At 48.4% G+C, this 23,222-nt stretch overlaps 2 protein-coding genes across 2 annotated transcripts in view; one reads left to right on the top strand and one right to left on the bottom strand.

Annotated features, from left to right (window-relative positions):
• Capn2 (calpain 2) overlaps positions 1-17,387 on the top strand; it is a 49,385-nt gene extending 31,998 nt beyond the window's left edge. Inside the window, exons 10-21 of the mRNA XM_021633631.2 lie at positions 1,449-1,618; positions 3,213-3,224; positions 4,194-4,405; positions 5,814-5,850; positions 7,020-7,085; positions 8,161-8,218; positions 11,120-11,184; positions 11,869-11,937; positions 12,481-12,559; positions 14,110-14,226; positions 14,673-14,731; positions 16,383-17,387. Of these exons, the coding sequence (XP_021489306.1) occupies positions 1,449-1,618; positions 3,213-3,224; positions 4,194-4,405; positions 5,814-5,850; positions 7,020-7,085; positions 8,161-8,218; positions 11,120-11,184; positions 11,869-11,937; positions 12,481-12,559; positions 14,110-14,226; positions 14,673-14,731; positions 16,383-16,406 (968 nt within the window). The 3' untranslated portion in view covers positions 16,407-17,387. The remainder of the gene's footprint in view (positions 1-1,448; positions 1,619-3,212; positions 3,225-4,193; positions 4,406-5,813; positions 5,851-7,019; positions 7,086-8,160; positions 8,219-11,119; positions 11,185-11,868; positions 11,938-12,480; positions 12,560-14,109; positions 14,227-14,672; positions 14,732-16,382) is intronic.
• Positions 17,388-21,456: 4,069 nt separating this feature from the next.
• Positions 21,457-23,222, bottom strand: part of Tp53bp2 (tumor protein p53 binding protein 2) — a 52,800-nt gene continuing 51,034 nt past the window's right edge. The window contains exon 18 of the mRNA XM_021633645.2: positions 21,457-22,205. Within this exon, the coding sequence (XP_021489320.1) occupies positions 22,164-22,205 (42 nt within the window). The 3' untranslated portion in view covers positions 21,457-22,163. The remainder of the gene's footprint in view (positions 22,206-23,222) is intronic.

Here is a 23,222-nt window from a genome sequence, read left to right as displayed (position 1 = left end):
TCACACAGGGAGAGGATTTCTCTGCTCTGCTCTTTGTTGATCCTCTCTGCTAATCTCTTCTGTTGTCCTGATGGCTCACTCTTCCTTCCTTCCTTCTTTCCCTAAAAACTCTCTGATCTTGGTGACACTGCCAGTTGTGCGGTGGGTCATACAGGGACTGGGAACTGTCCCACAGAGCTTCATCTGTGTATTACTCTTCTCAACAAGCTCACCTATATTCATTTACATCTTGAAGATGAAGGGACTGAGACTCGGGCTGTGGCTGACCCAAGGCACAGAGCATCCTGCGGTTTGAACTCAGGCAGTCTGGCTATGGAGTCACTCTTACTCTGGTAGCAGGCCATGGTCATATTTTGACTCTCTGTTGCAGATTAGGAAACTGAGGCTCTAGGTGGTGTACCAGACCTACAGAGCAAGTAGACTAGCTGCCCAGTTCCTCCAAGTCCCAGCATGCAGTCACCAAGCGACAATTCTAGAGGCCTCCACTGGGAAGCCCTTTGACCACCCACAAAAACACCTTGTACATTAGTTGGCAGGGGGCGGGGGAGAGGGGAGCAGCGGACACTCTCAAGGACCTCAGAGTGAAGCTCTTGGCCTTGTGGGATGCTCTGCCTCAACAGGTAGCCTAGGAGCTGTGTGTGTCAACAAAACTGAGTTTAGAGAAGCAGAGGTCACTTCATGAGGGAAGGGGAGTAGCACTCAGCCTAATTACCTCAAACAGGAGGGACTCGTTGCCTTCCTGCAGATGGGCTTTGGAAGTGTGGATTGTAGAGGCACCTCGAAGGTGGGGCAAGAGACAGAGATGCGCCCAGGCTTCTGCATTCACCAAGGGGTAGATGAGCCTTAGGGAGCACCAAGGCAGGACATTCCTGATTTAGATGTTCTGAGACCCAGACTGTTCCAGGAGCCCAGCAGAACCTCCATTTGCTCTACCTAGGGTGATGGTTGGGGAACACTTCATAATGGGACCAAGGGTGTTATTTTGATGGGAGTGTGATTCCCTGGCACGCATGAAGCCTGGATTCGGTGCCTAGTACTTGCAGGAGGACCAGAAATTAATTCAAGGTCATCTCTGAGGAAGGCCAGTTTGAGCTATATGAAAGAAAAAGAAAGAAAGAAAGAAAGAAAGAAAGAAAGAAAGAAAGAAAGAAAGAAAGAAAGAAAAGAAAGAAAAGAAAGAAAGAAAGAAAGAAAGAAAGAAAGAAGAGAACCCAAGGAAGCTGCTTCCTCATGGCAGGTGCAGGCAGATCTCCCTCCGCAGCCCCCCTCTGTCAGCAGCCACTCCAGCCAGGGGCTGCATTTGGCCTCTACCGTGCTTCTGCATCTCCCACCATCTCCCTTTTGCTCATCCTTGTCCCACCACCTCCAGCTACAAAGCCAGGGCCCATCCAAGTTCCCAGACCCTGGGCATTTGTTTGGGACTAGGCTCCTCCGTCCCTGTTCCACAGATACCTTCTGGATGAACCCCCAGTACCTCATCAAGCTGGAGGAGGAAGATGAAGATGATGAGGATGGGGAGAGGGGCTGTACCTTCCTGGTGGGCCTCATCCAGAAGCACCGGCGACGGCAGAGGAAGATGGGCCAGGACATGCACACCATTGGCTTTGGCATCTATGAGGTATGAGCGGAGGATGGGTGGTGCCCTGCCTTCCCTTCCCTCTTCCCAGCCCCAGCTACACAGACCCCAGAGGCAGAACATGGCATAAGCCAGAGGACGGGGAGCTTGGCCAAGCTAAAGGAAAGAAGCCAGACTTAGTAGTCTGCAGCGGTTTGTGTCTCCAGGGACCTCCTGGCCCTTCTCTGGGCCCCCAAAGCTATCCTTCCGGGAGTTCTATGCTTGGAAGAGACCTCTGTGTCCCTCTTCACATCTCCTAGTCCTGGAATTCTGATTGGGCAAGCAAACTCCAAAGAATGGGAAAGATTTCAGCTAGAACAGAATATTCTAGAGCACACCCAGAAGTATTGTGAGGGCTGCGCTCAGCCAACAGGTCCTAATGGTCAGAGCCCAGCCAAGTCTTTGGCCTGGATGGGAGAGAGCCCAGGACAGGATAAAGAAGGGTCATTATGCTCCCCTGGGGCCTGCTGGCTGCAGCCTTGCTCTCACAGACCCCTCATGGGGCCGGCTCTCTTGCCAAGCCAACGGAAAGCCACGCCTGCCCAGCTTTGCCAGACGGCAGCCTTGTCACGGCCATCTTTCTTCTTCAAGCTGAGGTCTAGAGCCATGTAGGGGCTGTGCTGCACAGAACATGGCCTTGGTTGGCAGGAGATGAGTAGAGAATGAAGATCTCCATGAGGCTGCAGGGGTGCCTTTTTGTTTAATGAGTGAAATCTGGCGATTTTCTGGACTCCTCCTGGTTCTGCCAGGCCATCGCCCATCATTCCCTCAGCCCCACGCTTTGCAAGGTCATCGTAGCCGGAACATGTGTTTTGGAAATGGCAAACATTACCAGGCCAGGCCTCTGCCCACAAACTCCAAGCATACCCCTGGCACACTGGGAACCCAGACTAGAGGTCAGGGAGAAGATTCAACTCAAGTGCACATCTCTGGCAATATGGCCGCTTCTGACTGGCTGCTGATCTGAGCCCCATCCACCAACCTGAGAATTAGGGTTGGACAGAAACCATCAGTTGCAAAGTATACACAGGCCCTGGACTCTCAGCCTCTGAAAACTGAGGACTTGGGCAGAATAGCTCAGAAATGCAAAGTGAATTGTGCCCGCTCATGCATGCACTTGGGGGTCCGTCCAGTCATGGCCTTTCAGAGCTGGGCAGGACGTTGACAGTTATCAGTCCCATTCAACATGTAGGAAAACTAAGGCCAATGAGGGAGACCGACTTAGTGGAGGAGATTCATACAGCCTGGATATGGCTGGCCTAGCCTGTTGCTTCCTCCACCTTCACCCAGCCCTACTTCCCCTGAGCAAGAGATGGGTGTGGGCTTCGACACAGCTGGCTCCTGACTGAAAACAAGCCTCCACATGTTTCCATGCATGAATGGCAGTACGAGCCCATCCACCCTATCACCGGGTCCTAAGAGGGTTTTCTTCGAGCGTGGCCAACGTGCTTTGAGTTCCTTGAAAAACAATAGCCGTGCTGACCTAGTTAATAGCACCGAAGCAACATAGAAAAACACGCCGTGAGTAGTCAGTCACGGTGCTGGTGTGCTTACACTTGGCTCCCCAAATCTGAATCGGGCCCCCTTTGTTTTCCAGGTTCCGGAAGAGGTACGTCTGGCACATGTCAACCCCGCCCCCAGGGCTCCAGCTGCCAACATGATTGAGGCTTAGCCTGCCTGAACTCAGGGAGTAGAGGGAGCTTTGGAGGGGTGGTGGCTGAGGGACGAGTCTTTGCCCCCTCCGAGGCCCTGTGGGGGGTGGATCCAGTTCTGGATCCCAGTGGACTAAGCTCAGGGAGAAACATCTGGAGAGTGCGTTGGCGTTTACTGTCTCTGCGTGAGCCCAGAGAACCTGTGTAGAGTTTAGCTGTGGTGGCAGCCCCACGCCCTTGGACCTCAGAGACTCCTCATCAAAGCCCGTGTAGCCCTGAGAAGAAGTGGGAGGGGGAAGATGAGCTGTACTGTCCTGGACCCCAATTCCCAGGCCATGTGACCCTGTACACGTGACATGGTCTCGCTGAGCTTTCATATCTTCTCCAGCATAAATAATCAGCCATGACCTTCCTGGGCACTGTGGGCATGAGCTGGGTTATAGAAGGCCATGGTTAACAGTAATAAGATGCATAGCAGCCAGGTGACTCAAAGGGCCAGGTACTAAATGGCCACACCATGTGCCCTGACCCACCCATGGGCCTCCTGCTTTTGCCAATAGACGGTTGAGCTTTATTGAATGCTACGTTCTGAGTTGTGGGCCCAGCCTAGGGTTACATCTGGTTTGATGGCTGGGCCCTTTCTTACTGCCCCCTTTTACCGGTGTGTGAAACACAACACAGAACTGACCTGGATCCTTTGTGAGGAAGGGGCCTCTAGCACCCTGAGAGTCACTCAGAGCAAGGTAGACAGGAGAGGGGTGCTCCTGTCACAGCTGGTCACGCCTGAGCCCCTTGCAAGTCATGTGATGCTTGGGATGGAAGTTTCGCTTCTCATCTGAAATCATCCAGGCATTGTCCCTGTTATCCCTTTGTGAGAAAACGGCACGTTTGTGAGCTCCTTCCCCATGTCCTCGTTTAATCATCAGCTAAAAGGGCAGACCAACATCCACCTTGGCAAGAACTTTTTCCTCACAACCCGAGCCAGGGAGCGGTCGGATACCTTCATCAACCTGCGGGAGGTGCTCAACCGCTTCAAGCTGCCCCCGGGAGAGTACATCCTGGTTCCCTCCACCTTCGAGCCCCACAAGGATGGCGACTTCTGCGTCCGCGTCTTCTCGGAGAAGAAGGCCGACTACGAGTAGGTTCTGCTACCTCTCCCTGGCCCCAGCCCTAGTCTGCCCTTCGCTGTTTCTGTAATACTAACCAACTTGACTGACCAGTGTAGGGGGAGGTGGGCGGGAGAGCTCCGAGGGTCCTCCTCGAGGAAGCAAAGGGGAAAGCCACGCAGGACGCAGGAACAGGACAGCTGAGGAAGCGGGTGGCTAAAGGGGGGAGGGGAGAGCAGGGACAAAATGGGAAGGACCGGAACGAGAGTGTTCTGGAGGACCGTGGTTGGGACAACCTGTGCCAAAGACCCAAAGGCCTCATAAATTGTGTCTGACGGAGTGGGCACAAGCCACTCCCCTGCCATCACCTGTGAAAAGGAAAATGCGATGGGAGAGAGACCAGGATGCTTCAAGACAATACATGTTAGAAGAGTTTCAGTTCCCAACAGCTGTGAAGCGGTCAACGCTGGTTGAGTGTGGCAGTGGCTCCCTGCCCTGACAAGTGCTCTTGTTTTATTGACACTTGCTACAGGGAAGGAGCCTGTTGGGTCATTTCACTGGGGGAATCCCAGTGTGTCTGCTTAGCCTCCAACAACGAAATGGGGTCAAACCCTGATATTATTACGAAGGCATTGTTCTTGGTCAAACCCTATCCTACACTGCTAACGACAAACCTTGCCAGAGAAGCGCCAGCCCTTCTCCTCTGTCTAGCATGAGGTACCTGCCCTTCAGAGCTTCCACCCTGACCAGGGCAGCCAACCTACTGCAGATCCCAGCTAGCAGCACTCAGAAATCCCTTTACCCTTCCATGATGCTTCAGGTCTTCAGACGAGACCCTTAGTAAAGATTACAAGCCACCACAGAAGCCCCTCCTAGGCTTAAGTACCTTCATGGAGGACCCAGCTTATGCAAGGGACTGTGTGAGAGTAAGCTAAGTCTCCTGTCATGTTTCCTATAGCTTGTTCCAGCCCAATGTGAGACATGGTCAGAGGTTCATACAAGCAAATAAGACAGTCCTCTTCATAGCAGTGTTTAAGATGGTACTTCAAAGTTGTCCTTTGAGACTAGGGATGTAGCTCAGTGGTAGGGTACTTGCTCAGCATTGCAAGGCTCCAGCACTTAAAGAAAAAGCAAAACAAAGAAGCAGCTGTCAAGAAAATGTCTAGCCAGAAGCTAACCGCGTCCCCAGAGCCCTTGCTCTATACCACATGGGAAGACTGTGCTGTTTGATAAAGACCCAAAACCAACAGAGTATCTCTGCCTCCTGGGCGACTGCTGCCAAGGGGCTGTGCTAACACAGAAACTCAGGGTGCAGAGATCCCCCCTCTGCTGGAGCATGCTGAGTTTAAACACTGCTGTTCCGTTTCACAGGGTGACTTCTGCAATACTTCTGGTTCACCCCTCCACCCTTCTAATAACAAACTTCCCTTCTGTTTCCAGAGTTGTCGATGATGAAATCGAAGCCAACGTTGAAGAGGTATTTCTTCCCGATTTCTCTAATTCTACTCATTCTGATGGATACCCAGCATGCAACAGAGCAAAAACGCTGCAATGGCCTGGGCACCCGTTGGGCTGCGTGAACACAGTTTGAAAGCCAGGCTACAGCCAGCCAGTCTCTTGCTCATTAAAGGCCAGTTTTTCCATGTGCAGGGGCAGGGAGGATGGTGAGTACAGAACACCAGTGCTGCACTGAACAGGCTGGGTTCTGGTCAGTCCCCTTGCTCAGCCTCACTTTCATCATTGATAAAGTGGATTCACGGGATAACAAGAGTCCTCAAGTTTCTGAGAGTTCCAAGAGTGACTCTGTGGTAAATCCTGAAGGCTTTGAGGGATGTAATTCAGGAACTTCACCCAAAGCCCAATTATAGCAAATCCAAGTAGAAGTACTACAGGCTAGAGAAAGGAAGGTCTCTTCCTTCCTCTCTCTGAGGCCCTGAGGTGACTCTTTGATTGGGTCATAGTTGCTGAAGCCTGGTGCTTATACCAAAAGGCTTGTCATTGACAAAACTGTTCCATAGCCTTCCACTTAGCTCCTGTTGGAGTACACCAGACAAGGTCATTTTAGTTAAATATTAAAGATAATTGCAATTACAAGAAGTTAAAGTGTAACCTCCCTGCCATGTGGTTTCCACTTCCTCTCATGGGCTTCAGCCAAAACAAAACAAAACAGCTTAGCTGGGTGTGGTGGTGTACAGTGCAGTCTCAGCACTGAAGCAGTAGATGCAAGAGGATGAAGAGTTCAAAGCATCGTTGGCTATATAGTGAGTTCAAGGCCACCCTGGATTCTTGAGATCCTGCCTCAAGAAGGAAAAAATTCTTAAAAGACAAGTGTGGTGACACATACCTCTAATCCCAGCATATGGGAGGTGAGACAAAAGGATGGAGAGTTCAAGACCATCCTCAACTACATTAAGAGTTTTGGACCAGCCTGTATGTCCAAAACTTTATATGAGACCGTGTCTCAAAAGAAAACAAAACATTTACTTCTTCACAGTGCCATTCACTGTAAACCCAGTATTCTTAGAATTGCCTGGGGAATGGGAAGACTGGAAATTGCTGGTTGGGGGGCTGCTGGGGAAGGGAAAGGATACCTACTTGTCAATCTTCACTTTAACCCATAGCCCGTTTCTCTGACTGCTCTTCTAGATTGAAGCCAATGAGGAGGACATTGATGATGGGTTCAGAAGGCTGTTCGTTCAGCTGGCAGGGGAGGTAGGTGTCACCAAAATCCTGCTGACATAAAGGAAAAGTGATGTTCCCGGAAGAAACTTCCATTAAAGTTGGGAAGAAAACAAGCCAAGCAAAAGCTGAGGAATTTTGGTCACTGCTCAGACCCTTAGCTCAGCACTCCTTGCTCACATCCTGTCAGGCCCTCTGATGGCTTCCAGGGTCTCTTCTGTTCAGGTCAGTCTGGCTCTGCTCTTCATTCCCTGAGATCCTTGGCTCACTTCAACGCTGTTTTGTTTTTTCTGTTCCATGCCAACATGAAAGTTGATTCCCTGTCTTGACCCCCATGAACATACCTGAGATGGAACGGTCCCATTCCTCCAGATTGTAAGCAGTTCACGCCAAAGCATTGCTTTTCTTTTTCTTAAAACAGTCCCCCAGCCCTACAGTGCCACTGCAAAGCCAGTCAGCCCCTTCCTCCCAGCAATTCCAGAAGTGTCCTTCTGCATCATGTAGCTCTCTCTAGTGTTACCATGAAGCCCTCCCCTGTTTAGCCACACACTCATCAACATGCTAAGCGGTACCACCTGTTTCCCTCCCACTCCCTCCCCACCCCATTTCTCAAGGGAAGGGGCCTCAGAGAAACTTACTATTCCCGCTGACTGAACTACATAGATCCCTCCACACACACCTGGGCCTTGTCTAGATTACACAAATCTCACAAACACCCCTCAGCTGGACCCTGTCTGAGGAGCCCTGGCAAATGGCCCCAGAGAGGTGCTGAGCCATTTTGGAGATGGCTGATCTTAAACCACTTCCGAAAGCCCAAGATCTGAGTTGTAGAGAATGGAGAAGGCCTGCCTAGTAGGAGGAATGGTGTGGGAGAACTAGGCTGGGGAAGATCATGAGCGCGTTCCCTGCCACAGAGAAAGGGTGACTGACTCCACCTCGAGTGTGCTAAACACAAGCCAGGGTGGTACTCAGTGCAAGGCTGGGGACAGCCGCTGCACCAGCATCACTTGGGGCTTTAGCAATGAGGACAAGATTCACCTAAGATGTTCACTGTGGTTCACCCGCTCCCACAGAGCGCAGTTACAATGTTCTGGCCGTTTGTCCACAGGATGCTGAGATCTCTGCCTTTGAGCTGCAGACCATCTTGAGGAGAGTTCTAGCCAAGCGTAAGTGCCCCTTTGCAAATCTCTCATCATACTCCTCCCCCTGTGGACACAAGGGGACTCGGGGACTCCTTCCTTCAGGCACACGTCAGCAGCTGTGGCTAAACTGTCCCTCTCTGCTCCTACGTTAGTAAAGCCTTTGCACTCCCAGCCCCATGGGACAGAGGAGGGTCTAAGTGAAGTAATGCCAAAGAGCAAAGGTTCCTGGGTCTAGAGATGGCAGATCAAATCCAAATTCTTCTACTTATGAGCTCTGTGATGTAAACCAAGTGAGACCACCTGTCTGATCCTCCCCCACCACCATCCCCCATCTGACTTCCTCTTCCCAGTACTTCATGATGTGACATATAAAACCTGCCTGTCACAGAGCCTTTGTGCTGTAAATGGAAGTTCTTATACTGACTAGTTAAGAGGCTGGAGAATGAGGTAGAGCCAAGGTTATTGTCAACCTTTCTTTTTTAGCTTGTAGCTATTGGTTTTCTTATTGTTGTTGTGTTTTGTTTTATTTTGCTTTGCTTTTGGTTTTGCTTTTTAAAAATACAGCTCTTATTTGTAATCATTTATTTAATTCTATTTTATGTGCATTAGTGTGAGGAAGCCAGATCCCCTGGAACTGGAGTTACAGACAATTGTGAGCTGCCATGTGGGTGCTGGGAATTAAACCCAGATCCTGAGGAAGAGCAGCCAGTGCTCTTAACCACTGAGCCATCTCTCATGTCCCCTATAGCTCTTATTTTTACATGTATATGTGTGTACATATGTGTGCATGTGTGTGTGCATGAACATTCATGCCACAGCACACATGTAGAGGTCAGCAGACATCTTGCAGGAACAGGTTTTCTCCTTCTACTGTGTGGGTTCTAGATATCGAACTTAGGTCATCAGGCCTTGTGACAAGCACATTTACCTGCTAAGCCATCTTGATGACCTTTTTTGCTTTGAGACATGGTCTCATTCTATAACCTAGAATGACCTCCTTGTACCCAAAATGTAGCCTAAGCTCGTCATGATCCTGCAGCAATCCTCCTGCCTTGTGCTCCTGAGAATTGGAATTATAGGTGTGATCCACCATGCCAGCTCTTAAATAAATAAAAATCCAAAGACTAGTGCCCATTTCCCCTACTGTTGCTCACCGAGAGAGAAGAGTTCCCTCTTCTTTTTCCCCCCTCAAATCATTACAAACATCCTGCTTCTGGTGTATGCAGTAGTTAGTGTGCAATGCCTGAAGTCATGTGCTTAAGAAACAGACATTGTGACATCCCAAGTATCAGCTCTAATCTGTCATCATGGATGTCCCACCAGGGGTTGGCCTCCAGGGGTTGCTGTTCCATCTGACACCAAATCAGATGGCCTTCCACTTGACCCCTCAGGATAAAAGTAAATCCTTGTTTTAAAGCCAAAAAAGAGCCCAAGGTCTGTAGAGTCTCCCATGCTTGGCGTGGGTCCCTCACAGGAAACAATGGGCTACAAACAACTACAAGATAGCATCTGTGGTTCACTCGGCTGTCAGAGTGAGGATGGCTGGAGCCAGCATCCAGGCAGGCCAGTGCAGGGCTTCCCCCGGGCCGGCCCAGCTACACTCTCCCTCTTCCAGGACAAGAGAATAGTGTCTACCCTTGTGGCTGCCAGGCACGAGGGTGGTCACAGGGCTCCTCAGATGTGGGCTGCGGTGCATGCAGAAGATAGAGTCACTTTGTCCCACACAGCTGGAGTGCAGGAAGAGCTAAGCCATGCTTGGCCCAGCCTGCTCCTAGTTGAGGGAAAAGTGTGTGCTGTGCACGTGCCTCTGAGCTCAGGCCCCTGGTGACTCCAGCCTTCTGCCTAAGTGTCCCCACACAGCCCCATGCTCATACTGGAGAATGGGTTGGTGTCTAGTGGAACAAGTTTGAGATAGACTAGTTCCAAATATTCTACAGCCTCAGCACCAGAAGGGTTGTTCCCTGTGGCCTGGAGGGATGGCTATGGGGGTAGAGTGCTTGCCACGCTGGTCTGAGGGCCTGAGTTGGAATCCCCAGAACCTAGGTAAATCCAGGCACAGTAGCACACACCTGCAATCCCAGTGTTCCTGTCGTGAGATGAGAGATGGAGTCAGGGGTCCTCAGAAGCTTGTGGGCTTGCCAGTCTAGCATATACAGGGCTAACAAGGAAGAGAGCCCATTCAAAGAAGATGAAAGGCAAGGAGCAACACCTAAGGCTGTCCTGACTCCATGCATGTGCCATGATACACACAGAGATCCATATTCACACATGCAAACACATAATACCCAACATTACCATCATCCTCACTGCACACACACACACACAGAGTTGATCTCATGGTCTGTGGGGTGTGTGACAAGAGTCTCAGACCAGTTATCACCACCAGTGGCACAGGACAGTCAGCGGGGACACAACTGTCTGCAGATGGGCAGGTGGAGCAGTTGTCTTCCTCTCCTGCTCAGAGCCTACAGCGAACACACATGCCCGCCCGTTGGTGGTGTGTGACCACATGCAGTTTTCCACCCTGTCAGCATTTAAAGGTTCAGCCACATCCAGGTGCGGGAGCCCATGCCTATGACCCCAGCACTTGTGAGGCAGAAGTGTGAGTTTGAAGCCTGCCTGAGCTCAGTTGCAAAGCGCTGTCCAAAACAAAACAAAACCCCGGTCCAGTCATTCTTGATTCTTTCACTTGCTTATTTTAATAGCAAAGCCCTGTTTGTCCATGATAGGTATAAAGAGAGGCCACGCCTGTGCAAGATCCTCTGTGCTACCCCAGTTCAACAGCCAATTACCATATGTGGCTAAGGTAATCCAGGCAGCTGTCGTAGTGGCCAGCACAGAGGAAGGACGTGTCTATCCTTGTAGAAAGTGTCAGGCAGTGCTCGTCTGGAAGGCTTTCCTCAACATGCTTATTTTGTCTTTTAGGCCAAGATATCAAGTCGAATGGCTTCAGCATCGAGACCTGTAAAATCATGGTTGACATGCTGGATGTATCCTTTAACGTGCTCCAGAGAACAGAGACTGCTTCCCCGGGCAGAGGACAGTGAGTCCAGCTGCCTTCATAGGCTTGGGGTGCAGACAGACAGACCTGTCAGGTCTGGGGCTGGAAACCTGGGCCATACACCCACCATCTCAGCCCAGAGCAGCTTTGGTGGCTTCTTGAGGGATCGTGTTCTCCTAATTCTCCTAAGCAGAGCTTCCCTAAACCAGAATGTGTCTGATAAGGATCTGTGTCTGTGGCAAGATCTCCTTCTAAAACCATGTGTGGTGGTACCCCAGCACATGGTGGGGCTGAGGCAGGAGGATTTCCAGTTTGAGGCCAGTGTGGACTACATAGCAAGACTATCTCAAAAAAAAAAAAAAAAGTTTCTAGACCTGAAGGTAAGGGTCTGCCTATACTGTCATACTGTCATTCTTTCTCTTTGGCCTCGTCCCCCTGGGCTGCCTACCTGTCCCCAGGCCAGAGTAGCTGTGCTCCTCTCCATTTCTGATGCTCAGTACGGAATAGCCCAAGGTTCTGTGACACTGTCACACCCTTCCTGCTGCCTTTTTTGAGGGTGAAAGCAGCAGGCAAAGCCTTCTGCCAAAGCTCCCTGTGTATGTGTTGGGAGGAACAGCAGGCCCAGCCTGTAGGCCAACCAGATGGCATTTGAATTTTCCTTGACCGAGGGCAGGAAGATGGGAGCGGCAAGCTGGGCCTGAAGGAGTTCTACATCCTCTGGACGAAGATTCAGAAATACCAAGTAGGGTCCTGGGTACCCTGGGCTGGGTGGATCAGTGCTGGGGAGGGGGGCATTCTAGGCTTGACCTTTAAGATGCAACTCCTCTGAAGAGTAGGCTCCCATTTCCAAGGGAATCGAACTTTATCCAGGGTAGATCTCAGCACGAGTAGAGATCTGGCTATGCCAAACCAGCAAACTAAGCAAGGGCTTTGCAAGGGAAGCAGCCTTGTCCTTTCCTTTGCCTGCTTTGGTGGCCAGAAATGAGGTCACCGTCAGGAGTTTGCTGCATGGCCTTTTGTAGCTTGGGTTTGTGGCAAGTCGCATGTAAAACGTAATGTAGGCCTGTGCTGACTGACTAGGTGATTTGATGGGCACACTGAGAAATCAGGTGGTAGAAAAAGGCAAAAGCATTAGCAGGCGTTGAAGGTGAGAGTGATTCTAGTAAGGCCAAACTGGAAGCGTGGAGATGGAGGCCTTCACGCCCACTCGGCACACATCTTCCAGGCACCGTCATACCTGTTTGGCTTTGTGTCATGGTTCTAATAAGCATTTTGCATGTTCCAGAAAATTTACCGAGAAGCCGACGTTGACAGGTCTGGGACGATGAACTCCTACGAGATGCGGAAAGCTTTGGAAGAAGCAGGTAACCCTTCACACTCACGCCCCCTCATGGTTCCCATGAAGCCTCATTCTATACCGTAGGACAGAAAGCTTTGTTGGTGGGTCTGGGGGTGTAGCTCAGAGGCACATCTTGCCTACCGTGCACAAGGTTCTGGGTTCTATCCCCAGCACCACAAAAAAAAAAAAAAAAAAAAAAAAAAATTAGACAAACCAGTGAGCTGTGACATAAAGCAGGCACTGGTCCAGAAGAACATACAAACACATCCTTCTCCTTTCCCCTCAAAAAGACTGACTGACTGCTAGAATTACCTGCCTTCCTGGAAGCTCTGCACTTGGCATCCTCTGGAATCCAAGTTTTGCCTGGAACAGCCTCTCAGAGCAAGCATGCAAAGCCAGCTCATAGTGTGCGTGCACGCGCGCGCGCATGTGTGTCCATACTCCTCACACTCTTCCCTGCAGACCTGATTTGGTAGAATCCGACCGTGTCAGCTCAGCCTTCAGGAAGGCCCCAGCAGAACACACATCATAACTAGGATGTGAACCTAGCAAATACCACCAAAGGAGACTTCTATGCTTCGAGGACAAATCTGACTACACAAGACTCCGAACAAGAGTGGTTTAAACAGGTCCCCCCTCAAGCAGCCAGGGCTGAGATGGGGCCTCCTGCTGTTAGAACTCCAGGCTCCTCCTATCCACTGTTTAGGGATCTGGGACAACAGGTCACCACCATCACATGCTGTCAAGAGATCAACACACAAAGGACTCCTTGCTTTTGAAGGCGCACCCATGACTTCTGCTCACTCACACTATTGGCCAGAACTTGCTCCCAAGGACTCATACAGCTGCAAGGAAAGCTGGGAAATGTAGCTACGCCCAGACAGCCTGGGCCTGTTAAAGTTCCTTTTCTGTTTACAAGGAAGAATTAATATTAATCATTTTGCCACAATCAGTCTGCCACCTAAATCTGGGAAGAAGCTAATCTCCAAGATGATTTCAAACTAAATGGTAAAAAAAAAAAAAAAAAAAAAAAAAAAAAAAATGGGATCATGGCTGTCAATACAGAGCAGCAGGACCATTGCAAAAGAACAGGCAAAAGCTTCACTTGTTAGGAAACAGAACAGGGCGATGGAATAGTTTAGAAACAAAATAAATATCAGAAGGGACTACATTGCAGAATTCAAGCCGCCACACCGCCCGTGGACAAAGGCAGTTGCAGGGGTAATTTAAAGTGTCACACAGTGCGGGGAGCCGCTTTGGTGGTTGAGAGTATTTGCTGCTCTCACAGAGGACGGACTGGTTCCCAATACCCACACCGGGCAGCTCACGACCACCTGTAAGTCTCTCCAGCACTCTCGGAGCCGGCGCCCTCTGCTGGCTTCTGCAGGCACTACATACAGGTGCCGCACACACAGGAGAGCAGGTACACACATGTAAAAACAGACTTCAAGAACATATAAATAAAGTAATGGGAGAGGGGGTGTGTGTGTGGTTCACGTCGGCTCCCCAGCGTGGGAGCAGAGCTGGATGGTGGGTCCGACCCTCAGCTGATGGCGTTTGTCCGCTCACCTCCAGGTTTCAAGCTGCCCTATCAACTCCACCAAGTCATTGTTGCCCGGTTTGCCGATGAGGAACTCATCATCGATTTTAACAGTTTTGTTCGCTGTTTGGTTCGGCTGGAAGTGCTATTCAGTAAGTGGCTCTTTCCATTCCGTTCACTAGGAGTTAGGCCTCTCTCAGTGGTTCTCAACCTGTGGGTAGTGACCCCTTTCACAGGGGCCGCCTAAAACCGTAGGAAGACCCAGATTTTATATTACAGTTCATAACAGAAGCAAGCTTTTGATTACAAAGTAGCCATGAAAATCTTTTAATGGCTAGGGTCACCACAACATGAGGAACTGGATTGAAGGATGGCAGCGTTCGGGAGGTTGAGGACCACTCACCTGTCTTGTCTCTAGCAGGGGGCAGTCACTAAATGTGTCCCGAGGGTTGATAATAAACTTCCCCTTTGTTAAGCTGAGAAAGCAGGAAAGAGTAGTCGCTGGTGGCATCCAACAAGAATCAGCTGCCAAACTGGATGGTGCTGGAATCTGTACTTTTGCTCCCTCATTTTTCACACCCCTGTCCTCCCTCCACAGAGATCTTCAAGGAGCTGGATCCGGAGAACACTGGGACGATAACGCTTGACCTTATCTCTGTGAGTCAGCAGCTCATGCCAGCCTTGGCTCCCGGGAAGGCTGGTGGAAGATGGGTCAGGACAGGCTGGTTGGGGGTAACAAGGCTAAATAGATTGTTCCTAGGGTGACCTGAAAAGCTGTCCCTGGGGTGACCTGAGCAGGCTGTTCCTAGGGTGACATTCTTTTCTTTGTTTTGTTTTTTTTTTTTTTGAGACAAGGTTTCTCTGTGTAGCCCTGGCTGACTTGGAACTCCCTCTGTAGAGCAGGCTGGCCTCACACTCACAGAGACCCGCCTGCCTCTGCCTCCCGAATGCTGGGATTACAACCATGCACTAACCACCACCTGGCAGGTGACATGTTTGAAAATTTTGCTTCTCAATTTTTTTCTGGTCTGTTCACGATAGGCCTGTAAATGGCTGTAAAGTCCCATGACGCATTTTGACTTGCTATTTCCGAACCACTTGCTGATTCTCCAGCCTAGAAAAATATACCTGGGTCTCTTGTCCCATGGGCTTTGACTGGAGCATAAGCACCAGGTTACACTAAGATAACTGGGTAGACCAGATGGCTGAGGAAAGAACCGATTGGCATTTGAGAGCATGGGCTGGTAGAAGGAAACCCTTCGGATGGAATTCAGGTTGGGCCGTTCTTAGGACATATCTACTTAAAGCATTTTCTAAGACCAATGCTTCTCTCTACTCTCTCTCCCCGCTTTAAAATGAAACTAACAACAATGCACGCATTTGTCATATGCCGTACGGGCGTATGCGTCTGGACCTCAGCAACACACATCTCTGAGATCAGTCTAAGTCAGTGTGGTAGGCATCTCCACCAAAAACAAAACATAGGACATGCTCTCGTCACCTTGATAACGAAAGGCTCACCCCACTTACCCACCCCACTCCCTGCTCACAGATACTGGCCTTTCTACTCCAACCAGCCCCTTCCCACTCCCTAAGGGACATGTTTCTGCCACCCTCCTTTTCACTTGCCCTCCACAAGTTCCTAAAGATCTCTTTGGAGATGTTGCCCAGGAGGAGCCATGTCTAGAAAGTCACCCCTTAATTATGCAGTGCTTTTCTTGATTTTCAACCTCAGCTGTGGGTTACATCACCCCAGGGGTCTTTGCCAGAGTCCTGATGACTTGGTGTATTCTACATGGACGTAAGAGTCTGACAGAGTGCTTCTCACTCCAATACAGAGCCAAGGCTGAAAACAGTGGTTTCTGGATGTCCACATCTCAAACATTTTTTTTTTCCTTTTGAGACAGGTTCTCACTATGTAGCCCTAGCTGTCCCGGAATTCTCTATGTAGACTGGGCTAGCCTCAAATTCATAGAAATCTGCTTGCCTCTGCCTCCCTCGTATGCACCACCACACACCAGCCCCCAAACCAACCTCTGATGTGTTGTGCTGAGGCAGAGGTATAAAAATGCTGGTTCCTATATTATTTGAATGTCACCCTCATTCACTCAGCACTCCAACAACCACCAGCTCCAATCACACCAATCACCAAACTGCTAAAACTAGACTCCGGAAGGTAGGTAGAATGAACTGCTAGGACACTGATGTCTTAGCTCTTGGTAAGCTTTTGGGTTCAGCTGTCTTCCAGAATAGAAAGTCTTTCGTTTTACTGATGGTCCCTGAATGACTGGTTCTTCTCTTTACACAGTGGCTGAGTTTTACAGTACTCTGAGGTTACACGCCTGAAGACTTCTAATGGAAGAAAACAGTCAACGCCTGACCTTCTAAACACTTTGTATCTGGACCTTGAACTTAAGGGAACATTTACTTAATCGGATATTAAAGAAGAATATAACCATCTGAGATAGATGAATTTTCACATATCAAAGATTTGTGTATCATTAAGCCAAATGCAAATGAATTGCATAACCCTTAGGAAGCTCAAAAAAAGCTTTATGTTTGTAAATAGTATATACTTTTTAAGTCCACACATTTTCCTGTTCATAGCAATATTAAATCAGAAAGGAATGCAGAGAGGTTTAAATAACTGGGCAAACAGTAAGTCAGTCTCTGAGGCCACAAGGCCTTGATAGGAACTTTAAAAGAAATTAAGTTTTAAAACGCAGTGGTGGCGTCTGCCACAGCAGCCCAGGGACTACCACTTGCCCTGAGCAAACTCAGGAAATACAATGAAGCATCCTGAAATAGCCTGGTGGAGACATCTAAAGAATCCAGGAGCCAAGAGTGGTGACTGGTACAACAGAAGTCTGAGACAAGGCCAACCTGAGCAAGACTCTGTCTCAAAAAATAAATGTCAATTTAAAAAATGCATCCATAATTTGGTTCTAACAAAAGATGGTTTTTATACCCTTCATGAACAGCAAGTCATTCTTAAACTCAAGTCCTTGACCGTATTTGGCCTTACACATTTAAGTCTTAAGTCTTATGAGTAGTGAGAGCATTCTGCTCCTCACCAGCGGAACCAGGTGTCCAGTTTGCAAGATCATGATAAAGGACAAACTGTTGGCTGCCTCGAATTTTATGTACTTCACTAACCCCAGGCATTGTGCATACTGCTGGGGAAGACAGGACTTAGAAGTTCTTCTTAAACAAGCTGGCTTCTTTATCTTGGACAAATGCTAGCAACAGACTAAACATATTGCCTTATCTCCTTCCAAACATACTGTTAATAAAGAGTTGCGATGCAGCCACAGCACACCTTGTTTTTCTTCCTAGAGGGCAGCCCCGTGGGAGGGTTTATGAGCACACAGGGTTACAGCTGGGTTCTTCACCGAGGTCTACTGTTCTGCACACTCATACAGCAAGAAGCCATCTTGCCTACAGTTAAATTATGAAATTATATAATGTTTTAAAACTTTAGGTCAGAAGTTCCAGTCATTCGACCAGAAAGGGCAGCTCTAATTTCACCTGCTTCTTTGTCCTGTTTAGGAAGGCTTTGGGGAAGGGTCTTGTATCATTGTTGGCTCCATCACTTAGGCCAGCTCCCAAGGGGATGGGAAGCGAGCACAGGAGATGAGAAAACCCACATATTCAATCACTAATCTAGGGTTGGGCCTGTCACTGGTGATCCTTAAAAGAATCACAAAATGGGAAAGGAAGAAGGTGCCTAATGGGAAAATGCTACCTAGTATTTCACAGACAGTTTAGGGGGCAGATTTTTTTTTTTCAGGGGCTGGGAATATAACGGAATCATACAGTCTAGATAGACTCGTAACTATATGGCTAACATTGGCCTTGAATTCCCGGTCCTCCTGTCGCCACCTCCACAGTTTGGGAATTACAGCACCATGTCATGTAATAGCTGGATTTCTCAAACACAGCTAGAGTGGGCTGGGAAGGCTAAGAGGTTGGAGAGGGAATGTGGAGCTAACTCGGGTCACTAGCAAGAGCTTCCTCTGTTCAACACTGAGGGATAGAGAGGGATGGATGTCTCAGGACTACAGGTGAGTGTAGGGGAAGGACTAAAGATGGACTAGGATTGAGGCAGGTCATAAGATGTTTGAAGCATGAAGCTAGGAGACCCTGGAGGGAGGGAGGGTGGGGTCCTGCCTTAGTAAACCGAGGGAAGGGTCTCAGGTGGCCCCTCCCAAACGGCAGAGGCCACTCTAGACATCACTAGCTAGCAGCATGCAGCCAGGTCCTCCTGGCTGCGCTCTAATTGCAAAGTGCTCTCCCTGCTGCCAACTTTGCTCTTTGTTGAAATGAAGGAAGCGGGGCAGGGTGAGCCCAGGTTCAGTCCCCAGCACCCACGGCAGCTCACAGCCTTCTGTAACTCATTCCAGCGGATCTGGTGGCCTCCATCAGCACTGCAGGCATGTAGTGCACACATATGTAAGCAGGCAGACACACATGGACACATAAAGATAAGCAAGTTGACAAACAAAAACTGGTCAGTGCCCATTTTACAGGGAGGAAACAGACTCCCAACTGTCTGACCCCATAGGGACTGTCCTGGCCTACACCTCACCACCACTCCCCTAAACCTCTGCCCTGAATTGCAAGCTCAGACCTATCTTGGTCCTTCTGTGGACTGGGTCCAGTCATCTCTTCAGTCTTTCTTCTCAGAGCTTTTCAACAGCAGCCTAATCACACAGCTGCCCTACCCTGGCCTGTCCTTCTCCGGGGCCAGCGATTCTAAGCTATCCCTCCTAGATCCTTTGTTCCCTAATCACTTCTCCACCTGGTACCATCTAGCCAATTGACAGCCTATCAGTCTCCTTACATGGCTAAGGACCAGCTCTCCCTCAAGCCAACTCCTCGAAACTCTTCCCAGGCCCCAGACCAAGCCCACCTCCACCAGACTCTGCTCCCTTTAATTCCACTCACTGCTTCCTCTGACCACATTAATCTGAGTCCACATTACCCTACTTCCCTTCTGTCTGTTGCTTTTATCAACTCCAGTCACACGCGAGCACCTCCAGCCAAGGCTTCACTGCCTATTATATCTGAGCAAAGTCTAAATAAACTCTTCTCTGTACCACGGCCCATTGTTAGCATGACTACAATAGCAATACAGAGAACTGAAAAACAGCCCACGTTAAACATTAAATCGTTTGATAAATTGTGAGTCGTATATAGCCATTGACTCTTAACACACGGTGGCAAGCAACAGAATACAGAATTGCTTACAGGATGCTCTGAACTACCCATTAAAAAAAATCCAAATACTACAAAAAATATGCCCAACAGTGTCTCAGTGTCCACTGCCTAACTCTAAACAAGAATCCCTAGGCAGAAGCCATCTGAAGACTGTCTAGAACTGCAGTGATTTGGAGAGATTGGAAGGATGCAGGTCCAGGGCTTGGACTATCTTGGCTTGGTCCAAATCTTGGGCTAATTTTAGGCCCCTAAATAGCCATTCTTAGCCCACCTCTATGTCAGAGTAACACCTGGTGACTAATGAAAACCATTTATAGTCTATTAATCTAACATCTAAGAATGTCATCAGACAGCATCTGAGACCTATAGCAGAGACTGCCCACGTAACTACTTCTCTGATGTACCCACCAGTTTTTTAAAATTGCCTTGATGTATGACTTTCTTTACCATACTACTATGAAGCTTCATGAAACTGCTTCCTGTAGAAACATAGACCCTGGAGTAACTTGGCTCCATGTTTCCTGAGCCTTGGGCATTCAAATTGGCTCCATACATAATAAACTGTCTCTTATCCCCTTGAAGGCTGTGTTTCTTGAGTCACTAACTTTTTTTTCCAGTATTATTCCCAAGAAGCTTTGATACTTTAATTAAACAAGTAAGAACATACAGAGGATAAAAATGAACGCTAAGATTAAGGACGATGCGACAGACTGGCTTGGCTCCCTTTCCTATTCCACACCTGTCTTTGTAGACTGGCAGAACTCTTCAGAGCTCTCTCTAGCGCTTTGCATGGTTTTCCTCCACGACTCCTTAGGTCTCACTACATGTTAGCAGAGCAAGTCTCCCAGAGGTCAACTGTTTTGGCAAGGTGATACAAGTAATCACAGAGTGCAACAGTCTAGTTCTGGAATCCACGTCATGTGTTTCCATCTCATACAAACTTGGGGGCTTAAAAACGCCGGATCCCACACTTACACAGACTGGGGCCAAACAAGCGCTAGTGCAGACCGCATCCCCACATGGGGACTCACCCCTAGACAGACTGACTTGCCTGGTGGGGTGCCCTCAGGTCCTCGTGGCTACCAGCCTGAGGTCCTAAGTCCTTGCAGCCTCTCGGTCCAGAGCTTTTCTTAGTTTCCATACTTTCCAGTTCATGACCGCTTTCATCTTCAAAAACACCCTAAGTCTAGCTGACCTTCTGGCTCAGGCTCCTGCCTCTCTGCCTGCTTTTCAGGGGCTCATGTGATTACACTGGGTCCACCTGGTTAATCCAAGCTGATCTCCCCATGGTGTTAGCTGATTAGGAAACTTAGTCTGAAAAATCCCTAGATCTGTGCCAACCTCACTAACGGGGAAGGAACACCCATGGCATCAGAATTTTTCCTCCTGCGCGGTCTCCTGTGTCGTTCCTTCTCCATTATCTGAAGGGTTACGTGGTTTCTCATCTACTCGCCTTGCTAGAACCCAGCTTCTCTTAAAAACATCTAGAAAACGTAACCACTGGTTTTGCATATATATCTTCTACTAAATTACAGTTCCATTAAGCAAAATGGGCTCTAAAACAACTCATTAATTTGATTGGCAGTAAAAGTAAATAAACGACAAATAAATGAATGTGAATAACTTTTTGAAAAATGTAAAAAAAAAAAAAAAAACAAAAAACAAAAAAAACAGACATTAAAATGACCCAGCAGACATTGCAGGTCCATGGAAACTTTTTGTCACTATGATCTCCAAGATCTTTTCTGAAATTACAAAACTAGGGGCTGGAGAGGTGGCTAAGAGCACTGACTGCTCTATCAGAAGGCCAGAGTTCAGACCCCAACACTGACATCAGGTACTTCACAAACCATTTCAAACCCAGCTCAAGGGGTCTGAAGTCCTCTTCCGCCTCCACAGATGAAACACACACATACATGCATGTGCATACCCTCAGTCTCGAAAAGAAGCTTGATATTCCAGCTATCCAGATCTGAGAACTGCAAAGCTGAGTTTTCTGTAATTAAGAAGCACTTCTCACTCCACTGTAAAAAAATCTTAGCACAGTTCCCGTATGTTGATCAAGCAGTTCATTACTTCTGAGCTGTGCAGGAGACAGCCCAATGGCTTATGATCTACAACCAAAGCTGTTTATGACATTAAAAGGAAAACCAGTAAATGGCTTAGAGTCATAAAGTTTAATTTTATTACAATCATTTTAAAATCAGCTATGATCCTGACAAATACAGGTAAATCTATAACAAATCTCTAATTTCCAAGATACAAAAAGACAATAAATATAGATTCAAATTCAGCCTAAAAACAAGATTCTAAATCTAATTCAGATTAGGTAGTGTAGTTTAGTTTCAGTATTCAATATGCATAATTCTTAACTGCTACAGGAACTCATACAATAGTTATTGCTCACTGCCAAGCAGCTAACAGTTCTTCACTGATAACACACAAGTGTGCAGCGCCAGGGACCCCCAAAACCTGCTGCTGCTGGCGACAGCTGGAGATGGTGCGACATGGCACTGGTCCTTTCTGGCAGGGGACTGGTATGGGAACAGTGCCAAAATGCCCTAAGCAGGACAAGCAGCTCATTTCCCACAGCCCAGTGAATGGTCCCATTTCTTGACAAAAACAGGCTTGTTGCTGCCTATGTGTGCCGCAATAAGCACTCTGCTCAGCATGGATGGTGCTGAGCATCGCAATTCCTGACGCTTCTGTCCTCTGCTAATGTTGACGTCTGCAATCCTTCATTTTCTTCCAGGGCACATTCTTCATTGCTTTCAAGCTACAATGCCATTAAACTAAGTCTTTTATTTTTTTTTTCCCAGAACAATAATAGTATTTCTTCTAGCTTATTAATTCTTCATTAACTCAAGTCTCAGGCCAAGCTCCTTTGTCTGGGTTTAATTCTTGGGTATAACTGCAAGAGAATTTAAAAAAAATATTTACATGTGCCTTATACATGGAAGCTCTACAATATTCCAATAAACACAGAAAGGAATGTGACACGGGAGATCAACTCAGGAAAGCAGTGAGCTGTGGAAGCACGCTGGCCACCTGAGTGCACAGGGCTCACACTCAGCCCTGGCTCACTGGCCACTCTCTAAAAGACTTTGAAGGTCAGAGGGCCCACCAGCGGGAACAGCGTCACTAGGCAAGGGACACAGAAACTCCAGGCATTAACTCAACTTGCAGTATGCTCAACCACAGAGCAGTCCAGGGAAGCCAAACTGCTGAAGGCTGCTTATACACTGCTGTATGTGCCAGGATTTGGAACACCCATTATGACAGGACACAAAGTTTTCTTCCCCCACCCTTTTTTTTTTAAAGGCAGGGTCTCTCTGGGTAGCTCAGGCTAGCCTCACAATCTTCTGCCCTCAGCTCCAAAGTGTTGTGACCACCCACAGAAGTCAGCTACACTTCTTCAACCTTTTTCACAAGGACATGACACCGTGGGTGGGCCCTGGGCCTATCAGGAACAAAATGAGTCAGCACACTTAGGGAAAAAAAGCTGCTGGCCTGTGCTTCCCATAACAAGGGGAGGAGCGGCTATGTGAGCCTTGCAAGGCCCTTTGAGGCCCAGAGCAAGTCAAACGAGAATTTCAACCATCAAACTACACACCTCCCCCTTCTTTCTCTTATGGACAAGGAAACAAGAGGAATGGAGGGTTCATTTAAGAGAACATTCACCAAGGCACTTTCCAGATTCACGGCTGAGCCTGTCTAAAAATTCTACATTGTGAAATTGCCTTTATTTAACACCAAAAAAAAGATACTTAAATATGATATGTACAGCACACTTCCATAAGAGATTGCCAGACAACCAAGAGGATCTATGTTTAGGACTAAAATTACAACTTTTGTCCCAGTCTGTTGATTTCAGAACCTTCTGAGGGTTCAACAGTCTCTGACTAGCTGCCTCCCCTCCTGAGAATAA

The sequence above is a fragment of the Meriones unguiculatus genome, chromosome 11 (assembly GCF_030254825.1).
Source record: "Meriones unguiculatus strain TT.TT164.6M chromosome 11, Bangor_MerUng_6.1, whole genome shotgun sequence".
Classification (NCBI taxonomy): domain Eukaryota; kingdom Metazoa; phylum Chordata; class Mammalia; order Rodentia; family Muridae; genus Meriones; species Meriones unguiculatus.
This window is presented reverse-complemented; position numbering and strand designations above follow the sequence as displayed.